The sequence below is a fragment of the Anomaloglossus baeobatrachus genome, chromosome 6 (assembly GCF_048569485.1).
Source record: "Anomaloglossus baeobatrachus isolate aAnoBae1 chromosome 6, aAnoBae1.hap1, whole genome shotgun sequence".
NCBI classification, from domain to species: domain Eukaryota; kingdom Metazoa; phylum Chordata; class Amphibia; order Anura; family Aromobatidae; genus Anomaloglossus; species Anomaloglossus baeobatrachus.
This window is the reverse complement of record NC_134358.1, coordinates 280816613-280843507: the sequence shown is the minus strand read 5'-3', so window position 1 is coordinate 280843507 and position 26895 is coordinate 280816613. Positions and strand designations below refer to the sequence as shown.

The window sequence follows — 26895 nt, the reverse complement described above, 5'->3', positions numbered from 1 at the left end:
CTGAGTTTGAAAACGCTTGAGCTTTCCATTGAATTCCATTATACCTAATACTTGTGTCACGATGGAGCAACCCGATATAATAAGCCGTGGCGAGCACGCTGACCTATCACTGGTAATCATCAGTGTCAATTTACACACATACTTTGGTGGATAAATGGGAATAAATCTTCAATTATTTTCCATTTTGATGGCCAAAGCTTTTAACACTAGAACTACTGAGGTAGTCATTTTGACTACTTTGCACCATGTATTTCTATAAAGGTGTCTCGAGTCCAGTAGTTCTAGTGTTAAAAGAGATTTTTAAAATGAAACAAGCAATTTGAGTGCATTCTATTTACAGCTCCTTTACTGTTACTTTTCCTGATTGTTCTGCCTGATGCTGGCTGAGAATGGCCTTAACCCACTCCTAGTGATCGGTAGTAGAGTTGAGCGCGGTTCGCGGTTCGAGGTTCTCCAGTTCTAAGCTCGAGTGATTTTTGGGGCTGTTCGACATCGAACTAGAACTCGAGCTTTTTGCAAAAGCTCGATAGTTCTAGATACGTTCGAGAACGGTTCTAGCAGCAAAAAGCAGGGCTTTTTACAGCTACAGTGTGCAGGAGCCATCGCTGGCAGCCTGCCACAAGCTGATAACCAAGATAAACATCGGGTATCCAAGCAAAGCGCTTTGGTTAGTAACCCGATGTTTATCTTAGTTACGTGCAGGAAGCCCACACTTCCCGCTCAGCTCACTCCGCCCCCTCCTGCCCGCGGCATGTACACATATACACACACACACGTACACATACATACACACACACACACACACACACACATCCCCCCCCCGCTCGGCTTACCTGCGGTGATGAAGTCCCGCCATCCCGACCTCAGCGCTGTCACTGTCCTCCATGGCCGCCGCTTGTCACATCACCTCTCGCTTCCGACCCGAGACTGACTAGCGGTGACGTCACGGACCTCTCGAGATATTTGGCTGTGAAGGCGCCGGTCACTGAACTCAGTGACAGGGGCTGTCGGCAGTGCAGGAGATCAGCGCAGGTAATGTACCTCGCTGACAGCAGCACTTGTCATCCCCTGCAGTGACCTGGGCTGACCCATTGATGTTAGCTCAGGTCACTGCACTGCTCTCCCAGCCAATGGGGAACATCCTGCTCTTCATTGACTGGGACAGTGTGGATCGTCATGGCAACCCCTTGGATTACAGCAGACCTGGATTTGTTTTTCATTCTAATAAATTGGTTAAAGAGGGAATGTTTTGGGGAGTGTTTTTTCAAATAAAAATGTGTTTGTCGTCTATTTTTTTTTATTACTGACTGGGTTGGTGATGTCGGGTATCTGATAGACGCCTGACCTCACCAACCCCAGGGCTTGATGCCAGGTGAGATTACACATCTGGTATTAACCCCATATATTACCCCGTTTGCCACCGCACCAGGGCACGGGATGAGCTGGCGCGAAGCACCAGGATTGGCGCATCTAATGGATGCGCCACTTCTGGGGCGGCTGCGGCCTGCTATTTTTAGGCTGGGGAGAGTCCAATAACCATGGACCTCCCTAGTCTGAGAATATCAGGCCCCAGCTGTCTGCTTTACCTTGGCTGGTGATCCAATTTTGGGGGACCCCTACGTGTTTTTTTTTTTAAATTACTTATTTAATTTAAAATAACAGCGTGGGGTGCCCTCAGTTTTGGATTACCAGCCAAGGTGAGGTTGCCAGCTGTGGTCTGCAGGCTGCAGCCGTCTGCTTTACCCTAGCTGGCTACAAAACTAGGGGGAACCCTACGTCATTTTTTTTTTCATTTTTTTGGCAAAATACAAAGCTAAGCACCCCTTAGTGCCACATGAAAGGCACCAAAGGGTGCTCCACTTTTTCTCCATTTTTTTCTCCACTTTTTCTCCACTTTTTCTCCACTTTTTCTCCACTTTTTCTCCACTTTTTCTCCATTTTTTTCTCCACTTTTTCTCCACTTTTTCTCCACTTTTTCTCCACTTTTTCTCCACTTTTTCTCCACTTTTTCTCCATTCTTTTTCTATGGTCGGTCTACCCATTAGCTCTGCCATGCATAGTGTAGCTCTACACCTACTGCACATGTTACTTTATGATTGACATCTCTTTCGTACCAGAGCTGTCTAAGCCTACTCTGCCCCTATATTTGTCATTACTATATTGTCCTTGTACTGTATTATGACATTTGTATCATGTGTTTCATTTCTTGCTGTGTTGCAATTTTTTTGCTGCATCCCAATTGTACCTCTACATTGTTCGAGTTTATGTTATTGTTCTCTCACTCTTATGTGATACTGATTATTGTCATTTTTCATGATTTACATGCAGATAAGTCCAATCTGACGAAGGCTCAGGCCGAAACGTCATTTGTAACTTGTTTTGGACAAAAACATATATGCTTATGAAAAAAAAAATGTTCTTAATACGGACCAATAAAGAGTGATTTTGCATTACTATCCATTGTGACTTACTGACTTAGTCTGGGAGATTTAGAGTGCCGAGGTTACTCACTAATTTTATCTATTATTACCTCTGAGCACCTATATACCAGTGAGCAGAGCTTCCTCTACAGTAGTTCTCCTGATTAGGCATGCCCTTACCTCATGAGCAGGGAATTGCAGCTTTGGTAGCAACCATTACGACATGGACTCTGCTGCTGTGGACCCGGGGAGAGTGAGTGCAGATTCATTGCACCCACACTCCTCACATGAAGGGTCCGCACTCCTAGAAAATGGGGGATACGTTCCCTGAGTGTCTCCCCCCCATATTCTAGACGGTCCAGAGTCGTCGTGGGACCCCTTTATTTTTTTTCTTACAATAAATTGGTGAAAGAGGAAATTGTTTTGGGGACTGTTTTTTCAAATAAATTTCTTTTGTCGATTTTTTGTTTTTGTTAGTACTGACAGTTTATGATGTTGGGTATCTAATAGACGCCATGACATCACAAACTGCTGGGCTTGATCTCAGGTGACTTTACAGCTAGTATCAACCCGATTTATTACCCCGTTTGCCACTGCACCAGGGCACGGGATGAGCTGGGGTGAAGTGCCAGGATTGGCGCATCTAGTGGATGCGCCACGTCTGGGGTGCCTGCGGCCTGCTATTTTTAGGCTGTGAAGGCCCAATAACTATGGACCTTCCCACCCTGAGAATAACAGACCACAGCTGTCCGCTTTACCTTGGCTGGTGATCCAATTTGGAGGGGACCCTACTTTTTTTGTGTAATTATTAATATTTATAAAATAATTATAAAAAGGAGCCTGAGGGGACCTCCACATTGGATCCCCAACCACGGTAAAGCTGCCAGCTGTGGTTTTCAGGCTACAGCCGTCTGCTTTACCCTAGCTGGCTATCAAAAATGGGGGGACCCAACGTCATTCTTTTTTGTAACTATTTTTTAAATAGAAAAAATTAATGGGCTTCCCTGTATTTTGATTGCCAACCAAGGTAACGGCAGGCAGATGGGGGTGGCAACCCATAGCTGTCTGCTTTATCTGCGCTGAGAATCAAAAATACCGCGGAGCGCTACGTCATTTTTTTAAAGATTTATTTTTACAGCACTGTGATGTCCAGCAATCAAAATACAGGGAAGCCCATTTTATTTTTAGTTATTTATATAAATAATTAAAAAAAAAAAATATGGGCTCCCGCTGCATTTTTTGTATTGCTAGCTAAGGGTAATCCAAGCAGCTACTGACTGCTAACCCCCACTGCTTGGTGTTACCTTCACTGGCAATGGAAAATCCAGGGAAGCATTTTTTATTTTTTTTGCCAAAAAACTACAAAAAAGGACGTGAGTTTCGCCATATTTTTGTATGCTAGCCAGGTATAGCAGGCAGGTGCTGGAAGAGTTGGATACAGCGCCAGAAGATGGCGCTTCTATGAAAATGCCATTTTCTGAGGCGGCTGCAGACTGCAATTCGCAGCAGTGGGGCCCAGAAAGCTCAGGCCAACCTGTGGTGCGGATTCCAATCCCCAGCTGCCTAGTTGTACCTGGCTGGACACAAAAATGGGGCGAAGCCTACGTCATTTGTTTTCTAATTATTTCATGAAATTCATGAAATAATAAAAAAAGGGCTTCCCTTTATTTTTGGTTCCCAGCCGGGTACAAATAGGCAACTGGGGGTTGGGGGCAGCCGTACCTGCCTGCCGTACCTGGCTAGCATACAAAAATATGGCGAAGCCCACATAATTTTTTCAGGGCGCAAAAAACTTCTGCATACAGTCCTGGATGGAGTATGCTGAGCCTTGTAGTTCTGCAGCTGCTGTCTGTCTGTATGGAGAAGAGCAGACAGCAGCTGCAGAACTACAAGGCTCAGCATACTCCATCCAGGACTGTATGCAGATTTTTTTTGCCCACCAAAAAAATGACGTGGGCTTCGCCATATTTTTGTATGCTAGCCAGGTACAGCAGGCAGCCACGGGCTGCCTCCAATCCCCAGTTGCCTATTTGTACCCGGCTGGGAACCAAAAATAAAGGGAAGCCCGTTTTTTTTTAATTATTTCACTTATTTCATGAAATAATTAAAAAACAAATGACGTGGGCTTCGCCCCATTTTTGTGTCCAGCCGGGTACAACTAGGCAGCTGGGGATTGGAATCCGCAGCACAGGTTAGCCCGAGGTTTCTGGGTGCCTCTGCTGCGGATTTCAGTCCGCAGCCGTCCCAGAAAATGGCGCTCTCATAGAAGCGCCATCATCTGGCGCTGTATCCAACTCTTCCAACAGCCCTGGAGCTGGGTGGCTTGTTGGGTAATCATGAGTTAATACTGGCTTTGTTTTACTAGCCAGTATTAAGCCAGAGATTCTTAATGTCAGGCACGTTTGACCCGGCCATTAAGAATCTCCAATAAAGGGTTAAAAAAAACACCACACAGAGAAAAAATACTTTAATAGAAATAAATACACAGACACATTAGAAACTCCATCTTTATTACCCCCTGTCAGCCCTCCACGATCCTGCTCTTCTGTCTTCTTTCTTTCTAGTGTAGTAGTAGTGATAATTGTAGTGAGGAAGGATGAGATTCACCAGCTCATCACTTGGGGCTGGGGAACCTCATACTCACTACAATCATCACTACAATCGTGAAGCAGCGTGCAGCCTTCACTCCGTGAGTGATCAGTGCTGGCTGCTAGCGGTAACGCTGACAGACACGTTACCATAGCAACGGTGCCCTCGGAGCCGCGGTTAGCGGTGACGTCACCGCTAACTGCGTTGCTATGGCAACGGTGATCTCCGTTAATGACCGGCTGTGTCAGCCGGTCCCTAACGGAACGGGGAGTCGACCGTGTGCTAGAGCATGTCGCCGGTACACGGCGATACACATATGTGCACCGTGTACCGGAGAGATGCACTCGCAGGTCCTACATGACGTGTCATAGTCATGTGACCAGTCTGTAGCCAATGAGATAATAGCCACGTGACTGGTCACATGGCTATTTTGACGTCACGATAGGTCCTGCATCTCTGCTGGCAGTGCAGGTCACCGGGAGGATTCAGCGATCATCGGATGGAATAGCGGCAGGAGACAGAGTGCAGAAGGGATCGCGAGGACCGGTAAGTGTTATGGCAATGTTTATTAACTGTTTGTGTACATTTATAATGCATTTTTATGTGTTTGTGATTGCCTCCCATTATAGCCTATACGTTCGAGTTCGGTTCGTCGAACGTTCGACGAACCGAACTCGAACGGGACCCCCGTTCGGCGAGCCGACCTCGAGCCGAACCGGGACCGGTTCGCTCATCTCTAATCGGTAGTAACACCTCATCAAGAAAGCAGAGCAGAAGAGTGAGAAGAAGAAGTCGCTCTGTCGAAGTGACATCACGGGAAGCTGTAAAATTATCACCAAGAGCCATCCGTGGCCGCTTACAGCCTGCAGAGATCAGCGCCGGGTAGAACAGACAGCTCATTAGCATCTTCCTGACTGTGAGTTCTCAGGCCCAAATGAAAAAAAATAAAGTCTTAGATAACTCCTATAAATAATTTTCCACCCATGTCAGTTTTCAGGCAACTTTTCAAATGCAAAAAAAAAAGGAGATTTGTATCTTTAGACACCAAAACATTTTTTATTCTGCATGCTGCAGTATAAACTTTTAAGAAATAAGATATAGACAAAGCTGGTAATTGTATAAAACTTGCTGCATGTTTGGAAATATATTGTGACTCATTAGTATTGGTTGAATATCTTAGTTGATTAATTTATAATCTATATTCTGCGTTTACAGGAATTTGTGAAGCAGATCGTTCTATTATAAATAACTGCATCACAATTTTGCTTTATTTCTACAATTTTCATAAAGAGTATTTATTTGTCAGACTTTGTGATAAAGATTAAAGTGTGTAGATTGTGCTCTATGCATTATGTGTGCTGTGTTTGGGAATAAATGGGACAGCATATCCACCAGGAGGAAACATTTTTCAGGGTATTTGTTTGTTCTGTGCATTGCTAATGCATGTGCTCTTTCAGAATATAAAATGTATGTTATTATAAGCCTTACTTTTATAGTCATGAATGGTAAAATTGGGATTTGTCAAACCATCAGGTGGCAATCTGAAGGAAAATTTCTGCCCTATAGGGGACATATCTCTGTCAGCAGCACCAATAATTTGGATGATCTGAAAGGAAATAAGAAGACAGAAATCACTTACTGGTCAACACATTTTAGTGTAAGCAATACAAGAGGGTACCTTACACAAAAATATTTTTTTTTGTAGGATTAACATGCTTTTAGAGCATAAAGAAAAAAAGGGAACAAACAATGCAAGAGGACTAAAGTTTAATTTTATTTCCATTTACAGCAGAGACATTTTTCAGTGAAATAAAAAAATATAAAAGCTAGAAGGGAGAAGTCACTCACTACAGTATTAGAGAGCAGATTTTATATTTTATAACAAAATTTAAAAAAAACCCTTTACTATTGCACATAGTTTGCATTTTGCGTTATCATTTCAAGAAGAAAATATTTTTATATTTATTAGTTTATTAATAAGCATTAATTGAAAGGAACTTGTAATAAAAATGTGGTTATTAAATGATCAGCATGCTACATGTTACACAAATACATGTCTGGTTAAAAGTAATCTGAGTAATACTGTAATGAGAACAAATCACAGTCACAATGCTGTTACAACATTCAATCTGCTTCGATTAACATCTTGCTTGGCAGAGATAACTATGCAGTAGAGAATATTAATTAAAGCAGAATGGGTATAGAAAGGGTATTGTCACAGGGGTGTACAGATTAAACAAGGGCTTATTTGCTGACCCTAAGACTGGGGCACCTGTGCTGTCAATTATATCGAAGATAGACTTGATGGTAGCCAGGTCTGAGCCTCCAACATGGCCCTGACTTCTGTCCAAGCTATGATACTACTTCCCCCACACTCATGGAGTGGGCTGAAAACCCATTAACTAAAGCCCCATAAATAACCACAGAGAAGGGTAAATGAAAACTCGTGCACGCCACACTCAAACACAAAGGAGAGACAGTATGGGAACTGAGGGGTAATGCAAAAAATGTAGTAGATAAATACACAACTCGAGAACTCACACACCACACAGAACTGCAACTTGTAGATTAACATACAACTGGATAACCAAAGGAACCAAAAAGCTATATCCGGCACTCAGCCCCAGAGTCCAGAAGCTTATAAAGGGTGAGATCAGTTGGTGGTAATGAGCAGCTTGAGCTCCTTGCAGATGATCACAAGCCAGCAGGGATTCCAGGAACCCATTTTACTAATCTTGAGTGGAACAGCTATAGTATGATAGTAGATCTCTTCCAGTGTACCAGAATTTGTTTGGATGTTGTGAGTTATGAAATACAGGTACATCTCAATAAATTAGAATATTATCAAAAAGTTAATTTATTTCAGTAATTCAGTACAAAAACGGAAATGCATATATTACAATCCCTGGCAAAAATTAACAGAAATAAACAGTTAAAATAGATCACTCTGTTTGTAATGACTCTATATAGAACCCTTGGCAAAAATTATGGAATCATCTGGCTCTGAGGATGTTGATTCAGTTGGTTACTTTTGTTTAAAAAAAAGCAGATCGCAGATATGGCACAAAACTAAAGTCATTTCAAATGGCAACTTTCTGGCTTTAATAAACACTAAAACAATCCTGAAAACATAATGTGCTAGCTAGTAACGTTTACTTTTCAAGACCAAATGAAGGAAAAAATTATGGAATCACTCAATTATGAGGAAAAAAATATGGAATCATGAAAAACAAACAAAAGAACACTCCAATACATCACTAGTATTTTGTTGAACATCCTCAGAGCCAGCCAGGTGATTCCATAATTTTTGCCAGTGGTTGTACAGTGCCTACAAGTAGCATTCAACCCCCTGCAGATTTAGCAGGTTTGATAAGATGCAAATAAGTTAGAGCCTGCAAACTTCAAACAAGAGCAGGATTTATTAACAGATGCATAAATCTTACAAACCAACAAGTTATATTGCTCAGTTAATTTTTAATAAATTTTCAACTTAAAAGTCTGGGTCAATTATTATTCAACCCCTAGGTTTAATATTTTGTGGAATAACCCTTGTTTGCAATTACAGCTAATAATCGTCTTTTATAAGACTTGATCAGGCCGGTACAGGTCTCTGGAGTTATCTTGGCCCACTCCTCCATGCAGAATGTTCTCCAAGTTATCTAGGTTCTTTGGGTGTCTCATGTGGACTTTAATCTTGAGCTCCTTTCACAAGTTTTCAATTGGGTTAAGGTCAGGAGACTGACTAGGCCACTGCAACACCTTGATTTTTTCCCTCTTGAACCAGGCCTTGGTTTTCTTGGCTGTGTGCTTTGGGTCGTTGTCTTGTTGGAAGATGAAATGACGACCCATCTTAAGATCCTTGATGGAGGAGCGGAAGTTCTTGGCCAAAATCTCCAGGTAGGCCGTGCTATCCATCTTCCCATGGATGCGGACCAGATGGCCAGGCCCCTTGGCTGAGAAACATCCCCACAACATGATGCTGCCACCACCATGCTTGACTGTAGGGATGGTATTCTTGGGGTTGTATGCAGTGCCATCCAGTCTCCAAACGTCACGTGTGTGGTTGGCACCAAAGATCTCGATCTTGGTCTCATCAGACCAGAGAACCTTGAACCAGTCTGTCTCAGAGTCCTCAAAGTGATCATGAGCAAACTGTAGACGAGCCTTGACATGACGCTTTGAAAGTAAAGGTACCTTACGGACTCGTCTGGAACGGAGACCATTGCGGTGGAGTACGTTACTTATGGTATTGACTGAAACCAATGTCCCCACTGCCATGAGATCTTCCCGGAGCTCCTTCCTTGTTGTCCTTGGGTTAGCCTTGACTCTTCGGACAAGCCTGGCCTCGGCACGGGAGGAAACTTTCAAAGGCTGTCCAGGCCGTGGAAGGCTAACAGTAGTTCCATAAGCCTTCCACTTCCGGATGATGCTCCCAACAGTGGAGACAGGTAGGACCAACTCCTTGGAAAGGGTTTTGTACCCCTTGCCAGCCTTGTGACCCTCCACGATCTTGTCTCTGATGGCCTTGGAATGCTCCTTTGTCTTTCCCATGTTGACCATGTATGAGTGCTGTTCACAAGTTTGGGGAGGGTCTTAATTAGTCAGAAAAGGCTGGAAAAAGAGATAATTAATCCAAACATGTGAAGCTCATTGTTCTTTGTGCCTGAAATACTTCTTAATACTTTAGGGGAACCAAACAGAATTCTGGTGGTTTGAGGGGTTGAATAATAAATGACCCTCTGAATAAACTTTTCTCAATTTAAAAAAAAAAATAAAAAAGAAATAACATTCTTTTTTGCTGCAGTGCATTTCACACTTCCAGGCTGATCTACAGTCCAAATGTCACAATGCCAAGTTATTTCCGAATGTGTAAACCTGCTAAATCTGCAGGGGGTTAAATACTACATGTAGGCACTGTATATAGAGTCATTACACACAGAGGGATCTATTTCAAGTGTTTATTTTTGTTAATGTTGATGATTATGGCTTACAGCCAATGAAAATCCAAAAGTCATTATCTCAGAAAATTAGAATCTATATATATAATTGCCTTATTCTGTCTGTCTGTCTTGCTCCAAAATTGTGTCACCGTGACAGTGTCACCGTGACAGTGTCGTTAGCGTGACAACTGTCGGATTGGCCGCTGGGCTCAGCCTGGCCCCACCCCCCGCATGGATTAGCCGCTCGCCCCGGCCCTTCGCAAGCATCTCCCGCTCCAGCGTACACCGGCTCCCAGTACACATGTGCAGGGAGCCGGCATACGCTGACGTCTCGCCCCCGCCACACTCGACCCCGCCCCCGGCGGACATAACCTTGCGATGCTGGGATCGTGACGGAGCCGATGTACGCTGGTAACCATGATGCACATCGCGTAACTATAGGAAGCGCTTCCCTTAGTTACCCGATGTGTATCATGGTTACCAGCAAACACCGGCTCACGGGTACACATGTGCAGGGAGCCGGCATACGCTGCGGTCAATAATGAAGTGTCATGCAGCGGTGAAAGAGTTAAAGTCATTATAGGCAGCGGGCACTCCCAGAAGAGAGAAGACAGAAGAAAGAAGACCCCGCAGTCATACTCACCAGACGCCGACTGGGAGCAGGTGAGTGCATCAAGGTCCTGCAGCGGCGGAACACACACACATGCACACACATAAGAACAGACACACACACATCAGATCACACTCACTCACTCTCACACACACCTCACACACACATCAGATCGCATCCACACACTCACAACATCCAGTGATATCGCTTACATCTCGGCGGCGATACTGTGCGTGCAGGGACCTTCCAGGACCTGCCGGAGGATCACATGGCCGGAAGCATGTGTGAGTGTATGCGATCGGATCTGTGAGTGTCGGCAGAAGGCAGAGGAGCACAACGTGCAGCACAGCTGCTGGGGCCGCCCACCGGAGGGCAATGGGAGAAGTGGGGTGTGAGTGTATGCGATCAAATGTGTGCGTGTATACTGTCTGATGTATGACTGTGAAGCACGATGGAGAGTGCGCAGAATGGGGGATGGAGCACGATGAAGGGTGCGCAGTATGGGGGATGGAGCACGATGGGGGTGCGCAGCATGGGGGTGCGCAGCATGGGGGATGGAGCACGATGGGGGGTGCGCAGCATGGGGGATGGAGCACAATGGGGGGTGCACAGCATGGGAGATGGAGCACGATGGGGGTGTGCAGCATGGGGGATGGAGCACGATGGGGGGTGCGCAGCATGGGGGTGCGCAGCATGGGGGATGGAGCACGATGGGGGGTGCGCAGCATGGGGGATGGAGCACGATGGGGGGTGCGCAGCATGGGGGATGGAGCACGATGGGGGGTGCGCAGCATGGGGGATGGAGCACAATGGGGGGTGCGCAGCATGGGGGATGGAGCACGATGGGGGGTGCGCAGCATGGGGGTGCGCAGGATGGGGGATGGAGCACGATGGGGGGTGCGCAGCATGGGGGATGGAGCACGATGGGGGGTGCACAGCATGGGAGATGGAGCACGATGGGGGTGTGCAGCATGGGGGATGGAGCATGATGGGGGGGTGCGCAGCATGGGGGTGCGCAGCATGGGGGATGGAGCACGATGGGGGGGTGCGCAGCATGGGGGATGGAGCACGATGGGGGGTGTGCAGCATGGGGGACGGAGCACAATGGGGAGTGCGCAGCATGGGGGATGGAGCACGATGGGGAGTGCGCAGAATGGGGGATGGAGCACGATGGGAGTGTGCAGCATGGGGGATGGAGCATGATGGGGGGTGCGCAGCATGGGGGATGGAGCATGATGGGGGGTGCGCAGCATGGGGGATGGAGCACGATGGGGGGTGCACAGCATGGGAGATGGAGCACGATGGGGGTGTGCAGCATGGTAGATGGAGCACAATGGGGGGTGCGCAGCATGGGGGATGGAGCACGATGGGGGGTGCGCAGCATGGGGGATGGAGCACGATGGGGAGTGCACAGCATGGGGGATGGAGCATGATGGGAGTGTGCGTGTATGCGATCAGATGTGTGCGTGTATGCGATCGGATGTATGCGTGTGTTCTGATGTGTGAGTGTATGCGATCGGATCTGTGAGTGTCGGCAGAAGGCAGAGGAGCACGCCGTGCAGCACAGCTGCTGGGACCGCCCACCGGAGGGCAATGGGAGAAGTGGGGTGTGAGTGTATGCGATCAGATGTGTGCGTGTATACTGTCTGATGTATGACTGTGAAGCACGATGGAGAGTGCGCAGAATGGGGGATGGAGCACGATGGGGGGTGCGCAGCATGGGGGATGGAGCACGATGGGGGTGCTCAGCATGGGGGTGCGCAGCATGGGGGATGGAGCACGATGGGGGGTGCGCAGCATGGGAGATTGAGCACGATGGGGGTGTGCAGCATGGGGGATGGAGCACGATGGGGGGTGCGCAGCATGGGGGTGTGCAGCATGGGGGATGGAGCACGATGGGGGGTGCGCAGCATGGGGGATGGAGCACGATGGGGGGTGCGCAGCATGGGAGTGCGCAGCATGGGGGATGGAGCACGATGGGGGGTGCGCAGCATGGGGGATTGAGCACGATGGGGGGTGCACAGCATGGGGGATGGAGCACGATGGGGGTGCGCAGCATGGGGGTGCGCAGCATGGGGGATGGACCACGATGGGGGGTGCGCAGCATGGGGGATGGAGCACGATGGGGGGTGCACAGCATGGGAGATGGAGCGCGATGGGGGTGTGCAGCATGGGGGATGGAGCACGATGGGGGGTGCGCAGCATGGGGGTGCGCAGCATGGGGGATGGAGCACAATGGGGGCTGCGCAGCATGGGGGATGGAGCACGATGGGGGGTGCGCAGCATGGGGGATGGAGCACGATGGGTAGTGCGCAGCATGGGGGATGGAGCACGATGGGGAGTGCGCAGCATGGGGGATGGAGCACGATGGGAGTGTGTAGCATGGGGGATGGAGCATGATGGGGGGTGCACAGCATGGGAGATGGAGCACGATGGGGGTGTGCAGCATGGGGGATGGAACACAATGGGGGGTGCGCAGCATGGGGGATGGAGCACGATGGGGGGTGCGCAGCATGGGGGATGGAGCACGATGGGGAGTGCACAGCATGGGGGATGGAGCATGATGGGAGTGTGCAGCATGGGGGATGGAGCACGATGGGAGTGTGCAGCTTGGGGGATGGAGCATGATGGGGGTGCGCAGCATGGGGGATGGAGCACGATGGGGGTGCGCAGCATGGGGGATGGAGCACGATGGGGGGTGCGCAGCATGGGGGATGGAGCACGATGGGTGGTGCGCAGCATGGGGGATAGAGCACGATGGGGGGTGCGCAGCATGGGGGATGGAGCATGATGGGGGGTGCGCAGCATGGGGGATGGAGCACGATGGGGAGTGCGCAGCATGGGGGATGGAGCACGATGGGGGGTGTGCAGCATGGGGATGGAGCATGATGGGGGGTGCGCAGCATGGGGGATGGAGCACGATGGGGGGTGCGCAGCATGGGGGATGGAGCACGATGGGTGGTGCGCAGCATGGGGGATGAAGCACGATGGGGGGTGCGCAGCATGGGGGATGGAGTACGATGGGGGTGCACACCTCCCCCCAAAACACACACACAGCGCCACACGCACACTGCACAACACACCACACACACACTGGGAACCACAAACACCGCCCTAAACAGACACCCACACACAGACAACGCCGCACACACTCAACACAACACACTGCACAAAACATACCTCCCCAAAACACACACACGCACTCCACACCCACACAAAGTGCGCAACACACACAGCACCACACACAGACAACACTGCAGACACACAGCGCTCCACAAACAACGCAACACACACAATGAAACACACATACAACACCGCTCTCACACCCCCCACACCCAGACAACACCCAGAATATTTACAGTGCCCTACACAAACACTGGCAACTACACACAACATATATATATATATATATATATATATATATATATATATATATATATATACATATACATATACATATACATATACATATATATATATATATATATATATATATATATATATATATATATATAACAAAAAACATACATTAACTACACATTAAATTCTAGAATACCCGATACGTTAGAATCGGGCCACCTTCTAGTATTATATAAGACTAACTGAAAAAATGACTTTAAACTCAGAAATGTTGGCCTACTGAAAAGTATGTACAGCAAATGCACTCAATACTTGATTGGGGCTCCATTTGTATGAATTACTGCATCCATATGGCGTGGCATGACAGTGATCAGCCGGTGGCACTGCTGAGGTGTTATGGAAGCCCAGGTTGCTTTGATAGCAGACTTCAGCTTGTCTGCATTGTTGGTTCTGGTGTCTCTCATCTTCGTCTTGACAGTACGCCATAGATTCCCAATGAGGTTAAGGTCAGGTGAGTTTGCTGGCCAATCAAGAAAAGTAATACTGTGGTTATTAAATCAGGTACTGGTACTTTTGGCAGTGTGGAAAGGTGCCAAGTCTTGCTGGAAAATGAAATTTCCATCTCCTGTTGGCAGAGGGAGGCATGAAGTGCTGTAACATTTCCTGGTAGACGGCTTGGGTCTTGATAAAACACAGTGGACCTACACCAGCAGATGATGTGGCTCCTCACACCATCACTGAGTATGGAAACTTCACACTACACCTCAAGCAGCTTGGATTTTGTGCCTCTCCACTCTTCCTCTAAACTCTGGGACCTTGATTACCAAAGGAAATTCAAAATTTACTTTTACCTGGAAACAACACCTTGGACCACTGAGCAACAGTCCAGTTTTTTTTCTCCTTGGCCCAAGTAAGACTATTCTGGCAATGTCCATTGGTCCTGAGTGGCTTGAAACAAGGAATGCAACAGTTGTAACCCATGTTCTGGATACATTTGTGTGTGGTGGCTCTTGAAGAACTGACTCCAGCAGCAGTCCATTCCTTGTGAATCTCCCCCAAATTTTTGAATTGCCTTTTTTTAACAATCCTATAAAGGCAGCAGTTATCCCAGTTGCTTGTGCACCTTTTTCTGCCACACATTTCCCTTCCACTCAACTTTCTATTAATATGCTTGGATACAGCACTCTGTGAATAGCCAGCTTCTTTAGCAATTAACATTTGTGGCTTAACCTCCTGGTGGAGTGTGTCAATGACTGACATCTGGACATCTGTAAAGTCAGCAGTCTTCCCCATGATTGTGTAGCCTACTGAATCAGGTTAAGGGACCATTTTAAATGCTTAGGAAGCCTTTGCAGGTATTTTGTGGTAATTATTCTAATTTTCTGAGATAATGACTTTTGGGTTTTCATTGGCTGTAAGCCATAATCATATACATTAGCAGAAATAAACATTTGAAATAGATCTGTAGTGACTCAATATAATATACATGTTTCCCTTTTTGTACTGAATTACTGAAATAAATGATATTTTTGATGATATTCTAATTTATTGAGATGCACCTGTATGTAATGCATTATGTGATGTAATGTGCATATACTAAAGTTTGATAAAGGTGCATTGTTCTTTTTACTTTGCTGCCATCTACTGGCTGATGTATGCTCATGTAAGTTAGGTATTTATTCTCCTCACCACAAACTATCATAGAAACTGCTGGGAAGAGCCTCCAAGCTCAGTGTTGACACGTCCTGTAAGTTGGTTTAAACGAGTCTTGTCCAGGCTAATTCAGAGAGAGGAAGGAAGCACTACTACTCCCAGAATTTTCACAAAGGGGTGAAGCTTCATATAGTCAGGATAGATAAAGCTGAAGTGCTCTCTTCCATACTCATTCTTTATGTGATTTTAGTGTGACGTGACTTCTACACCACAAACTGTGTCTGCCCTACCCTTTGCAACAGTGAAAGGTCACACTCCAAAAACCATGAGTTGCTTCATATATCTTGTGTGTCACCATGGGGAGCAAACCTGTAAAGGTCTCTCCATCAGCAAAACAATAGCTGGACTTTGATTTCTTGTAACTTCTCCATTAGCAAGTGAAGTAATCTCCATTCCAGTCTTCCTGAGAGGCCTTAAACCTGCTTGCAATGCAAGGTGAGGAAAACGTCTCTCATACACAAAATACTAAGTGTATACTATTATATGGACTTTGCTTTTAAGAGATACTTCACCTTATTATTTCCATTAGTATAAGAAGTGTTATGTTTACAAGTTTTCACGTGTTTTTATTTGCTTAAAATTGCCCTAACACCACAGGCGCTCAAACACCTGCACCTAGACATCACCTCTACAGGAGTTCCCCTGTGGTTCTTATTAACTATTTTCATAAGAGGAAGCTGCTGCTATTGATAATTCTGAGATCCAATGAGAAGATACTGTGGAAGAGAGAACGCAATAGGGTCTTACACGGTAGGGATGTCAGACAAAGAAGGATTCCCTTACACCCACCTTTCAGGTTGTGAAAGTCACAACCAATATGTAGCACATCTATATCCGAACAAGGAACCTCATGGTTGTACCTTAGGGTCTTAGATAGGCCATACTGGCGTAGGGTATAAATTAACCCTGCCGTGTGGCGACGAGATGGCACACTCCAAAAGCATGTAAACAAACAAGAGCAGAAGGAGTTTATAGTGCAAAAATAGAAAATTTATTTAGTATATCAATAAATAGTGAAACAGTGTAGGACGTTACAAGCACAAGTTTTAGGGAATAGATACCTGGGTCCCGTGGACCACAATTGTACAGGTTGTAAATATAATGGGGTCCCACTGGGGAAGCCCAGTACAGCAACAATACAAGGTAAGGCGCAAGGAAAAGTTCATAAATAGCAAGACCATTAGAGTGGGTATGGGCTAATTATAATGGAAGTAACGTGCTGACAAGCAATGCGGTGGCCCATATCCAAAAATGGATTACACCTATGAGTGAGCGCTTACCTAAAAACAATGGTGGTGCAGGGGAGCCAGAGCAGAGGGGACCTCCGACGGCCGTTTCGCGGTATACTACCGCTTCTTTCGGGAGGAGTGAGAGCGGTGTTGAGAGCCCGCGCTGCTCTTTTGAATGCCTGCCACCCGATCACGTGATATCAATCACGTGACCGGATGCCAGGGAAGTCAGAGACGCGCGCGCAGCCGCCCAGCAGCGCCCCGCGCTGCGCACAAAGTGGGCATGCGCGGGGCACTCTGGAGGGAGTGCAGCGTCACGCCTCCCTGGCAACAGGAGGGACGCTGGAGGCGCGGCCAGCCCAAGTGATCGCACAGGTACACGTGCAGAACGCAAACACCCAGCGAGCACCAGACATCACACCAGCCGCGCCCCCCCTGGTGACAGAGCAAGGAAAGCAAAACCATAAGCATTAAGGGACATAGTAGTCCATATAAGGCACCACATGTGTAATGCGTCACCAAGTATATGTCCTGCCAAGCTCAGAAGGGGGACGCGTCACCACCGACGAGCCTGACAAATACTCAAAGCAGAAAGTGACACATGTGGAAGTCTAAAGGGTTAATAAAAAAAATAACAATAACACTGGGTTTGCTTTCCTTGAACACAAAAGAGAGGCTAGGTAAATCATTAAGGATACAATAGTTAGAAGGACTAATTATCAAGATATTTTGCAGTCAGAGCCCAATGGTTGTGTTGTACTGTGCTGGGGAAGAGCCACCATGAATACAAATATAATAGCATGCCACTAAAAATATATTTTCTCCAATGTATAAATACATAGCAAATAACAGATATGTAAGGACATACGCATATATGGCCCACTCATCATGTGTTAAGTACAGATAAATAAATTGTTTCTGTGTTTTTCACAGTTTGGCCGTGGTTCATCATGGACTTTAGGACACGTGACCAGATGTGGCTCCTAGAACTTGATAAAGCATTTAAAGACGGGAATAATGCCACTCCAGAGGGTGTTGATAATGGAGTTAAAGAGAGGATTTTCAGATACAAGGGTATCCTCAGGAAGAGGACTCAAATGTGGTGGAATAAGTCCTTTCTAGAAAAAATATCTAGAAAAGGACCTTATTCCCAGAGGACTCAGAGTACAAGTCTTCCCCTCCAATGGAGTGGAGGACAAAGATTTAAAAAAAGAATGGGAGATGCTGTCCGGTGCATGTTCCCGTGGCTTCATGAAACTTTTAATAAAGTCCAATTCTCAATCCCTGAAAGAATTTGAACGTGAAATGGAAGAACTACAGGTCTCAATTTCCCGTGATATGCCTTGTGAGTCCTTTGCTGCATTTGAGGCTGAAATGAAGCAGTTGGTCGAAAAATGCGACAAGGAGGTCAGAGACCTGAAATTTAAAAAACTGCAGAGAGATTTGAATGATTTTAATAATAACAAGATGTATCGATGGAGATCGGCGGGTGGCAGATCCAGACCTGCATCCAGATCTGGCTCTGCATCCCGCTCCCGTTCAACCTCTCTGCAATCGGTTGCATCTGACAATGAATCAATTGGGGAACCCTCCGGTGCCTCCGGTACTTCGGAAACCCATGTCATTAATATGAGGGGCAGGAATCGACTTCATAATATCCCCCCCAAAAAAACTCGACAAAGGGGAAACCCACTAAGAAGCCACATGCCCTGGAGGTAATTAACCTCTCTAACTATATTCTGACACAACATCAGCTTGAAGTACTTTCTATGGGGCTGAATTTTGTACCGACTAACTGCTTTAATCTCCTCACTGCAGTAAAGGACCTGCATCTTTTCGCGAGAAAATTGATTCTCAAGAACCTCCATCACGGAGAGGATGGACTAGACAACACACTAGAAAGAGAGGCCCTTCAAGCACTCAATGATCTACTTGAGGAACAGAGTGCCCAGGCTCAAGGCATGTTCCCTCCAAGTGGCTACCCTAAGTCAACAAGGTTCCCCCCCTTGTTCCTTTGTGCGGCGGTTGACATCACCACTAAGAGACGAGATGACAACCAAGGCCGTGACCATCGCCTTGCACTCAGGCAATTACAATCACTGTCCAATGTGGTAATTAAATCCACGGACAAGGGTGGCAACATTGTGATCTGGCCTTGTGACCAATACCAGAGGGAAGCCTACAGGCAGCTAAGAAAAAGGGATACATATCAGAAACTAGACTTTAATCCTCTTCCCTATTTTCTGGCTGCACTGTCACTCATCTTACAGCGGGCATTGGAAGAGGGAATTATTACCAAAAAGGTATGCGATGGCCTTCTCACTGTGTCCCCCAAGGTCACAACATTTTATCTCCTACCCAAGATCCACAAAGATCCCCTTGACCCGCCCGGACGTCTGATTGTGTCCAGCATAGAAGGACTGAGTGATCCAATTTATAGATTTCTGGACTATTATCTAAAACCACTTGTAGAAACTCTTCCTTCATATGTCCGGGACGCCACGGACGTCCTGACTAGGGTCGACGGGATATTTGTGGATCCTGGAGTACTTTTGGTCACGACTGACATGGAATCTTTGTATACGTGTATTTCACATACTGATGGCTTCACTGCGGTACGCTTCTTCCTGGGAATGACCAATTTGGATGCACATTTTTCAGAACTAATACTCGAGCTCCTCTGCTTTGTCTTAAAACATATTTTTTTTGTTTTTAAAGACCATTTCTATCTACAGACCCACGGCACAGCCATGGGGGCGGCTTGCGCGCCCTCGTACGACAACCTTTTCCTGGGGTTCGGTGAGAGGGGGTTATTTGGCAACGAGGGTGTGCGGGCGGCCGACCGTGTGCTGTGCTGGATGAGGTACATAGATGACATTTTGTTTTTGTGGCAGGGCACGGCAGAGGAACTCGGGGATTTTATGAACAATTTAAATCAAAATCCTTATAATATCAAATTGACATATCAATTTCACCCAGCAAGGTCGATTTCCTGGACATCAGTCTGGAGTTGGACCATCACCGGGTTGTCCAGACTGATGTCTTCAGGAAATCGACCTCAGTTAACTCATTACTTCATGCATCTTCTGCACATAGCTACTTGACCATCAAAGCAATACCCACTGGTCAATTTCTCAGGATGAGGAGTATTTGCTCCACAGAGGCCAGTTTTCGACACCAAGCTGAAGATCTTAAGGAGAGATTTCGGGACCGTGGATACAGTGGGAGGGCCATTAGGAACGGGTACAATCGAGCCAACCATAATACCAGGGGGCAGCTTCTACTACCATCTAAACCCAAGAAAACGGAGAATACTATTAGATTTATCTCCACATTCAACCAGCAGTGGGACAGCATGCCTAGGGTCTTGTAGAAACATTGGCTCATCTTACAGGCCAAACCAGCCCTTAAGGATTGCCTCCCTGACATTCCCTTAATGACCTCCAGGAGATCAAGAAATCTTAGTGACCTTTTGGTGCGCAGCCACTATGTGCCGGCCCCCTCTAATTTTTTTGGTAATATTACACCCAGAAGGGGATGTTTCTCATGTGGCCACTGTGTGGCATGTGCCAATATCGGTAGGGGGAATTCCTTTTCTTCGGCGGATGGGTCTCGTACCTTCCAAATTAAAGAGTACATCTCCTGTCACACTACCCATGTAATCTATTACGCCACATGTGACTGCCCCTTGATTTATATTAGTCTTACCACACGCAAATTCCGTGTTCACACACGGGAACACGTGAGGGACATTAGCGGAGCCAAAACAGTTACTGATATTTCAACTTTAAAGACCTTACCAAGACATTTCAGGGCTGTGCACCAGTGTAATCCTAAGTCATTGAGAGTTTTGGGAATTGACGCCATACATGGTGGCATTAGGGGGGGCAACCTGAAAAAACACCTCACACAGACTGAGACAAGATGGATCTCCACTCTGGGCACGCTGACCCCTGCTGGCCTAAATGAGTCTATCAGCTTTGCCCCTTTCTTATGAGCTCTCCTTTGGTCTTATTCCTGAGTCCCTTGTATCCCCTTTTTTAATCCTTGAGTCTGCGTGAGCAATTACTTACAGTTAATGATTAAAATTAAAATCACGCATATCAAGAATTTATAACAATAAAAATATAAAAATACTATAAAGCAATGAATAAATGAGGTCCTCTCGCCCATTTGTTTTTAAATTTTAAATTTTCATGTATATATATTCATATTTATTTTTGTTTGTTATTAGGTCCCCTATCCTCCATCTTTCTTTTCCTACTGACTTTCGCGGTGTTGCCTTTATCATTCAAGTCAGTTGCCCAGGACTGTGAATCCCTTTGGATGAAGAATTCACCTTCTATTATTATCTGTGCATGTCTCTTAGCTCCCCCCCCTTCTCCCCGCCCTCCCCACCTCCCCCCCTTTTCCACCCTCCATTTCCTGATTTTTATGATTTGATATTTATCTGTACTTAACACATGATGAGTGGGCCATATATGCGTATGTCCCTACATATCTGTTATTTGCTATGTATTTTATACATTAGAGAAAATATATTTTTAGTGGCATGCTATTATATTTGTATTCATAGTGGCTCTTCCCCAGCACAGTACAACACAAATATTGGGCTCTGACTACAAAATATCTTGATAATTAGTCCTTCTGACTATTGTATCCTTAATGATTTACTTCGCCTCTCTTTTGTGTTCAAGGAAAGCAAACCCAGTGTTATTGTTATTTTTATTTATTAACCCTTCAGAGTTCCACATGTCACTTTCAGCTTTGAGTATTTGTCAGGCTCTTCGGTGGTGACGCGTCCCCCTTCTGAGCTTGGCAGGACATATACTTGGTGACGCGTTACACATGTGGTGCCTTATATGGACTATATTATATTCTATGTCCCTTAATGCTTATGGTTTTGCTTTCCTTGCTCTGTGACCAGGGGGGTGCAGCTGGTGTCGTGTCCGGTGCTCGCCGGGTGTTTACGTTCTGCACGTGTACCTGTGCGATCACTTGGGCTGGCCGCGCATCCAGCGTCGCTCCTGTTGCCAGGGAGCCGTGACACTGCGCTCCCTCCAGCGTGCCCTACGCATGCGCACTCTGTGCGCAGCATGGGGCGCTGGAGGGTGACTGCGCACACGTCTCTGACTTCCCTGGCATCCGGTCATGTGATTGATATCACGTGATCGGGTGGCAGGCAATCAAAAGAGCAGCGCGGGCTCTCAACACAGCTCTCACTCCTCCCGGAAGAAGCGGTAGTATACCGCAAAACGGCCATCGGAGGTCCCCTCTTCTCTGGCTCCCCTGCACCACCATTGTTTTTAGGTAAGCGCTCACTCATAGCTGTAATCCATTTTTGGATATGGGCCACCTTATTGCTTGTCAGCACGTTACTTCCATTATAATTAGCCCATACCCACTCTAATGGTCTTGCTATTTATGAACTTTTCCTTGCGCCTTACCTTGTATTGTTGCTGTACTGGGCTTCCCCATTGGGACCCCATTATATTTACAACCTGTACAATTGTGGTCCACGGGACCCAGGTATCTATTCCCTAAAACTTGTGCTTGTAACGTCCTACACTGTTTCACTATTTATTGATATACTAAATAAATTTTCTATTTTTGCACTTTAAACTCCTTGTGCTCTTGTTTGTTTACATGTTGCACATCTAGTGGTGGTGTCAGCCGCAACCCTGAGATGTAGAGCATGTAATATGACGTAGAACGAAATCGGGTATATACCGTGCTGACACTCAATATTGTATTAATATGATTCCTTTATTGTTCGTACAGGTCTACACATTTCAGAGACATCCGTCTCCTTCCACAGGACATCAAAGGAACAATATCTGTTGTTGATATTGTTTCTTTTATGTCCTGAGGAAGGAGACGGATGTCTCTGAAACACGTAGACCTGTACGAACAATAAAGGAATCATATTAATACAATATTGAGTATCAGCGCTGTATATACCCGATTTCCTTCTACGTTATATTACATATTGATAATTGTGGACATTGTAGACATGAGTGAAGTGTTTTAATGGTCCAGCTACCCACTTTCATTACAAAGAAAATGGAAATATATGTCCAAGCTGACATCCACGTCCTCCATGGCTTACCAAACACATAAAATAGATGTTCATGTAAACAGTGAGGTTGAGCAAATGCCCGAAAATTTGTTTTGAGCAGATTTTTTGAACTAGGGAGGGGGGCAAGGGGATTTGAGTTGCATCAATTAAATGCAGAATACATCAAATCTCTTGGAAAGTTTTTAAAAATATTAAACTCTTAAGTTTACTTCTCATAGATCTTGCATATGATCACTGGTTCCTTCTTTATCTGGCCTTCCCAGCCCTCAAAATCCATTTATATTGCAGTATGATGCCATTTTGCTGGGTTTGCTCAAATTCAGTCCCCAAAAAATTTGGATTAGTGGGAACACGGGAGGAGCGACAGTGCTTGCAGCTGCACATTGCTCAATCATGCATTGAACATGGAGCTTCCCGTTAACTTCCATTATACTCTATTTGATTCGCACCTGAAAACCCTGATACTCAATTGAGTAACGAGCAATGGAAAGAACTCTCACCCATGATTAGTGAGAGTCCATGCTTTTATGGAATTTCATGCAAAATCAATTAATTTTGACTTTATCATCGCCAGTGACTTTCCATAGGTCCTAGTTGCTCAACTAGAACCCAAACTATTGATATATAGTGCCTAACCAGTTTGTACAGGGAGTGGAAAACAAAAAGTAATTTTAACATTACCTGTCGTGGTTTTGCATTCTCACATACCGATGTTTCATATGGTATTGTCACCTCAGGAGCAAACTCATTAACATCCAGGACATTAATGATGACATTGACTGAACTAGTTAACTGTGGATTACCTATAGGAAGAAAAATAATATCAACAACTAAATATTACAACAAAATGAAAAATGATTTATCACTTTCTATAAATGCAGAATGGTCATTCTCTGCATCTCTTGTACCTCTTGAAGACATAACTTCCATACATGATGCAGATGCTGCTGCCACTTTTTATAACACCACAGTAATTACAGCTCTTGATTTGGTGGCCCTCTCACAAATACCAAAACATGCACATCCAACAGACAACCCTGGCATACCAGCTTGACCAAACAACTGAGGCAGGCTTTAAGGGTTGCTGAGCAGAGATGGAAGATGGCCAATTCCAATGAGCACGTCATTCATGCAAACAGTCCCTTTTCAATTTCAAAGCCACACTTACTGATGCCAAACAAACCTACTTCTTATTTCTCATTTGTTCCCTATCTCACAATCCTAAACAGCAATTCAACATTTTTAATTTTTTCCTTCATCCCCTGGCCCTCCTACTTCTCCTCTCATCTCAGCTGAAGACTTTGCTTCCTTTTTTAAGCAGAATATTGACATCAGAATTAGAGATGAGCAAACCGATCCCGGTTCGGCTCGAGGTCGGTTCGTTGAACGGAGGTCTCGTTCGAGTTCGGTTCGTCGAACGTTCGACGAACCGAACTCGAACCGCAAAGGAAACAATGGCAGGCATTCACAAACACATAAAAACACCTAGAAAACACCCTCAAAGGTGTCCAAAAGGTGACAAACAACTCACAACACAAACACATGGGAAAGTGACAAGGACATATACTCATGCGAAAACAAAAGAGCTGGACAAAGAAAAAGAGGAGGACACACAGATATATGAGTACATGCAAGGAAACGTCGATGACATTATTGTGCAACTTGAGCCTTGCTTATTTTAGGCTTCCAATCTGGATAAATTGCCTGAGCTTGCCACGTACGCCTTGGGGATCTTGTCGTGTCCTGCAGCCAGCGTTCCCTCGGAACCTGTCTTCAGTACTGCTGGGGGTCTGCTGGCAGATAAGCACACGTGTCTGTCCACTGACAATGTGGACATGGCTCTCAGAGGACTTTTCTTCCCCTGGCTCAGCCAGGGGAGGCGAAAGGCACGCGTATTTTTGAGAGTGCTTCATGCAAAGCATCTGTTTCATTTTGAAAAGGGGGATCAAGTGATGCCAGTCAAGTGGGGTGTGTGTGGCCCAATTAGTAAAAACGAGGAAGACTGTGGTTGGAGTCCTCTCGCTTTTGAAAAAAGAACCAAGATGAACAAGTCATGGCTCTCAGAGGACTTTTCTTCCCCTGGCTCAGCCAGGGAAGGCGAAAGGCACGCGTATTTTTGAGAGTGCTTCATTCAAAGCATCTGTTTCATTTTGAAAAGGGGGATCAAGTGATGCCAGTCAATTAGTGGAAACGAGGGAGACTGTGGTTGGAGTCCCCTCGCTTTTCAAAAAAGAACCAAGATGAACAAGTCATGGCTCTCAGAGGACTTTTCTTCCCCTGGGTCATCCAGGGGAGGCGAAAGGCATGCGTATTTTTGAGAGTGCTTCATGCAAAGCATCTTTTTCATTTTGAAAAGGGGGATCAAGTGATGCCAGTCAAGTGGGGTGTGTGTGGCCCAATTAGTGGAAACGAGGGAGACTGTGGTTGGAGTCCCCTCGCTTTTGAAAAAAGAACCAAGATGAACAAGTCATGGCTCTCAGAGGACTTTTTTTCCCCTAAGTCATCCAGGGGAGGCGAAAGGCACACGTATTTTTGAGAGTGCTTCATGTAAAGCATCTGTTTCATTTTGAAAAGGGGGATCAAGTGATGCCAGTCAAGTGGGGTGTGTGTGGCCCAATTAGTGGAAACGAGGGAGACTGTGGTTGGAGTCCCCTCGCTGTGGTTTACATGATTTTCGAAGGGCATGACATGCCTAAGAGGTTGAGTTTCATCATTTGCAACTTTTTGGCAACAGAAAAGCTGCCTTTACACCCTTTCGAGACCAAGGATTTTCGAGACCTTATGCCCATTGCAGTGCCCCAAGAGCCAATGGCCAGTCGTCACTCCTCCAAGAAAGGCGTGCCCGCGCTACCACAGCAGGTCGCACACAACCTCACCAATTCCCTGAGAAACTCTGTGTGTGACAGGGTGCATTTCACCACAGATACTTGGACCAGTAAGCATGGACAGGGGACTAACATGTTGCTGACTGGGCACTGGGTAACTATGGTGAGAGATGGAGAAGGGTTTGCTGTACAAGTCTTGCCGTCCCCATAACTTGTGTGTCAATCCTTCCTCTGTATGTACAAGTTCCTCCACTGCTTCTGCCTCCTCAACCTCGTGTGGGTCCTTCACCTCGGCCCAAACACTGTGTGGTCAAGCCACCCTTCCTTGTAACTGCGCCCAAGGAATCCCACACACCTTCTTACTATGCTGGCAGCAGAGCTCAAGGCAATCAGGCGGTCAAATGTTTACTTTGAAATGTAGGGGAAATGTGAGACACCGCTGAGGATATGTGGACGGTTAGCTCTGGACAGTGAGACCGAGTTTCATCAAAGGTTGTCTACACTCAACCAGCAGTCAGGGAAGGTCGGGTGCGACAATGATGCAAACCAGTCTGCGACCCTTCTTCAGGGCAATGTGACACACGTGCCTTGTATGGCTCCCGTGTTGAACCTGGTTGTCCAGCAATTTTTAAAACACTATCCCGGCCTACATGGCCTTCTGCAGAGGTCACGGTGTAACGCCTGCCTGGATCGACACACTCAGATGGGCTGTAAAGGATAGGCTAGAGGCAAGCCACTCACCAAGCTGGACACCCAGAACCCTGAAACCCTTTAACCCCTATACAGTGATTTGGAATTACACAGGGCCCAAGTTGATCAATACCTGTGGAAGGCTGCAGTTTCAGAGAATAGTAGTCATGCAGGGTCAAAAACATTAATTGAGGAAGAGGAACAGAATGGGATGGCCAGGACTTAATCAGAAAACAAGCAGAGGTGAAATGCGGATCGGCCAACGAGGTACATAAACAGCAAGCAGGAAAAGTAGTAAGGTAACAAGCACACAAACTCATAAAACTGAACTGGGGGTAACAGTAACAAGAGGTTCATAGCTTTGTCTGGCAGTGGTCTGCAAATAGGAGGGGCCTAAAAAAGGGTGTGGTGTCTTCCCATTGGTTGTAGCTGAATGATGG

General features: G+C 46.1%; 1 protein-coding gene across 8 annotated transcripts in view; it reads right to left on the bottom strand.

Moving 5' to 3' along the window:
- Positions 1-26895, bottom strand: part of CDH12 (cadherin 12) — a 1513562-nt gene that overhangs the window by 7415 nt on the left and 1479252 nt on the right. For all 8 annotated transcript variants that reach the window (XM_075314868.1, XM_075314867.1, XM_075314866.1 and 5 more), the window contains 2 exons: positions 23622-23743; positions 6498-6615 (listed from right to left, as the gene is read on the bottom strand). In XM_075314868.1, coding sequence (XP_075170983.1) covers positions 6498-6615; positions 23622-23743 — 240 coding nt within the window. The remainder of the gene's footprint in view (positions 1-6497; positions 6616-23621; positions 23744-26895) is intronic.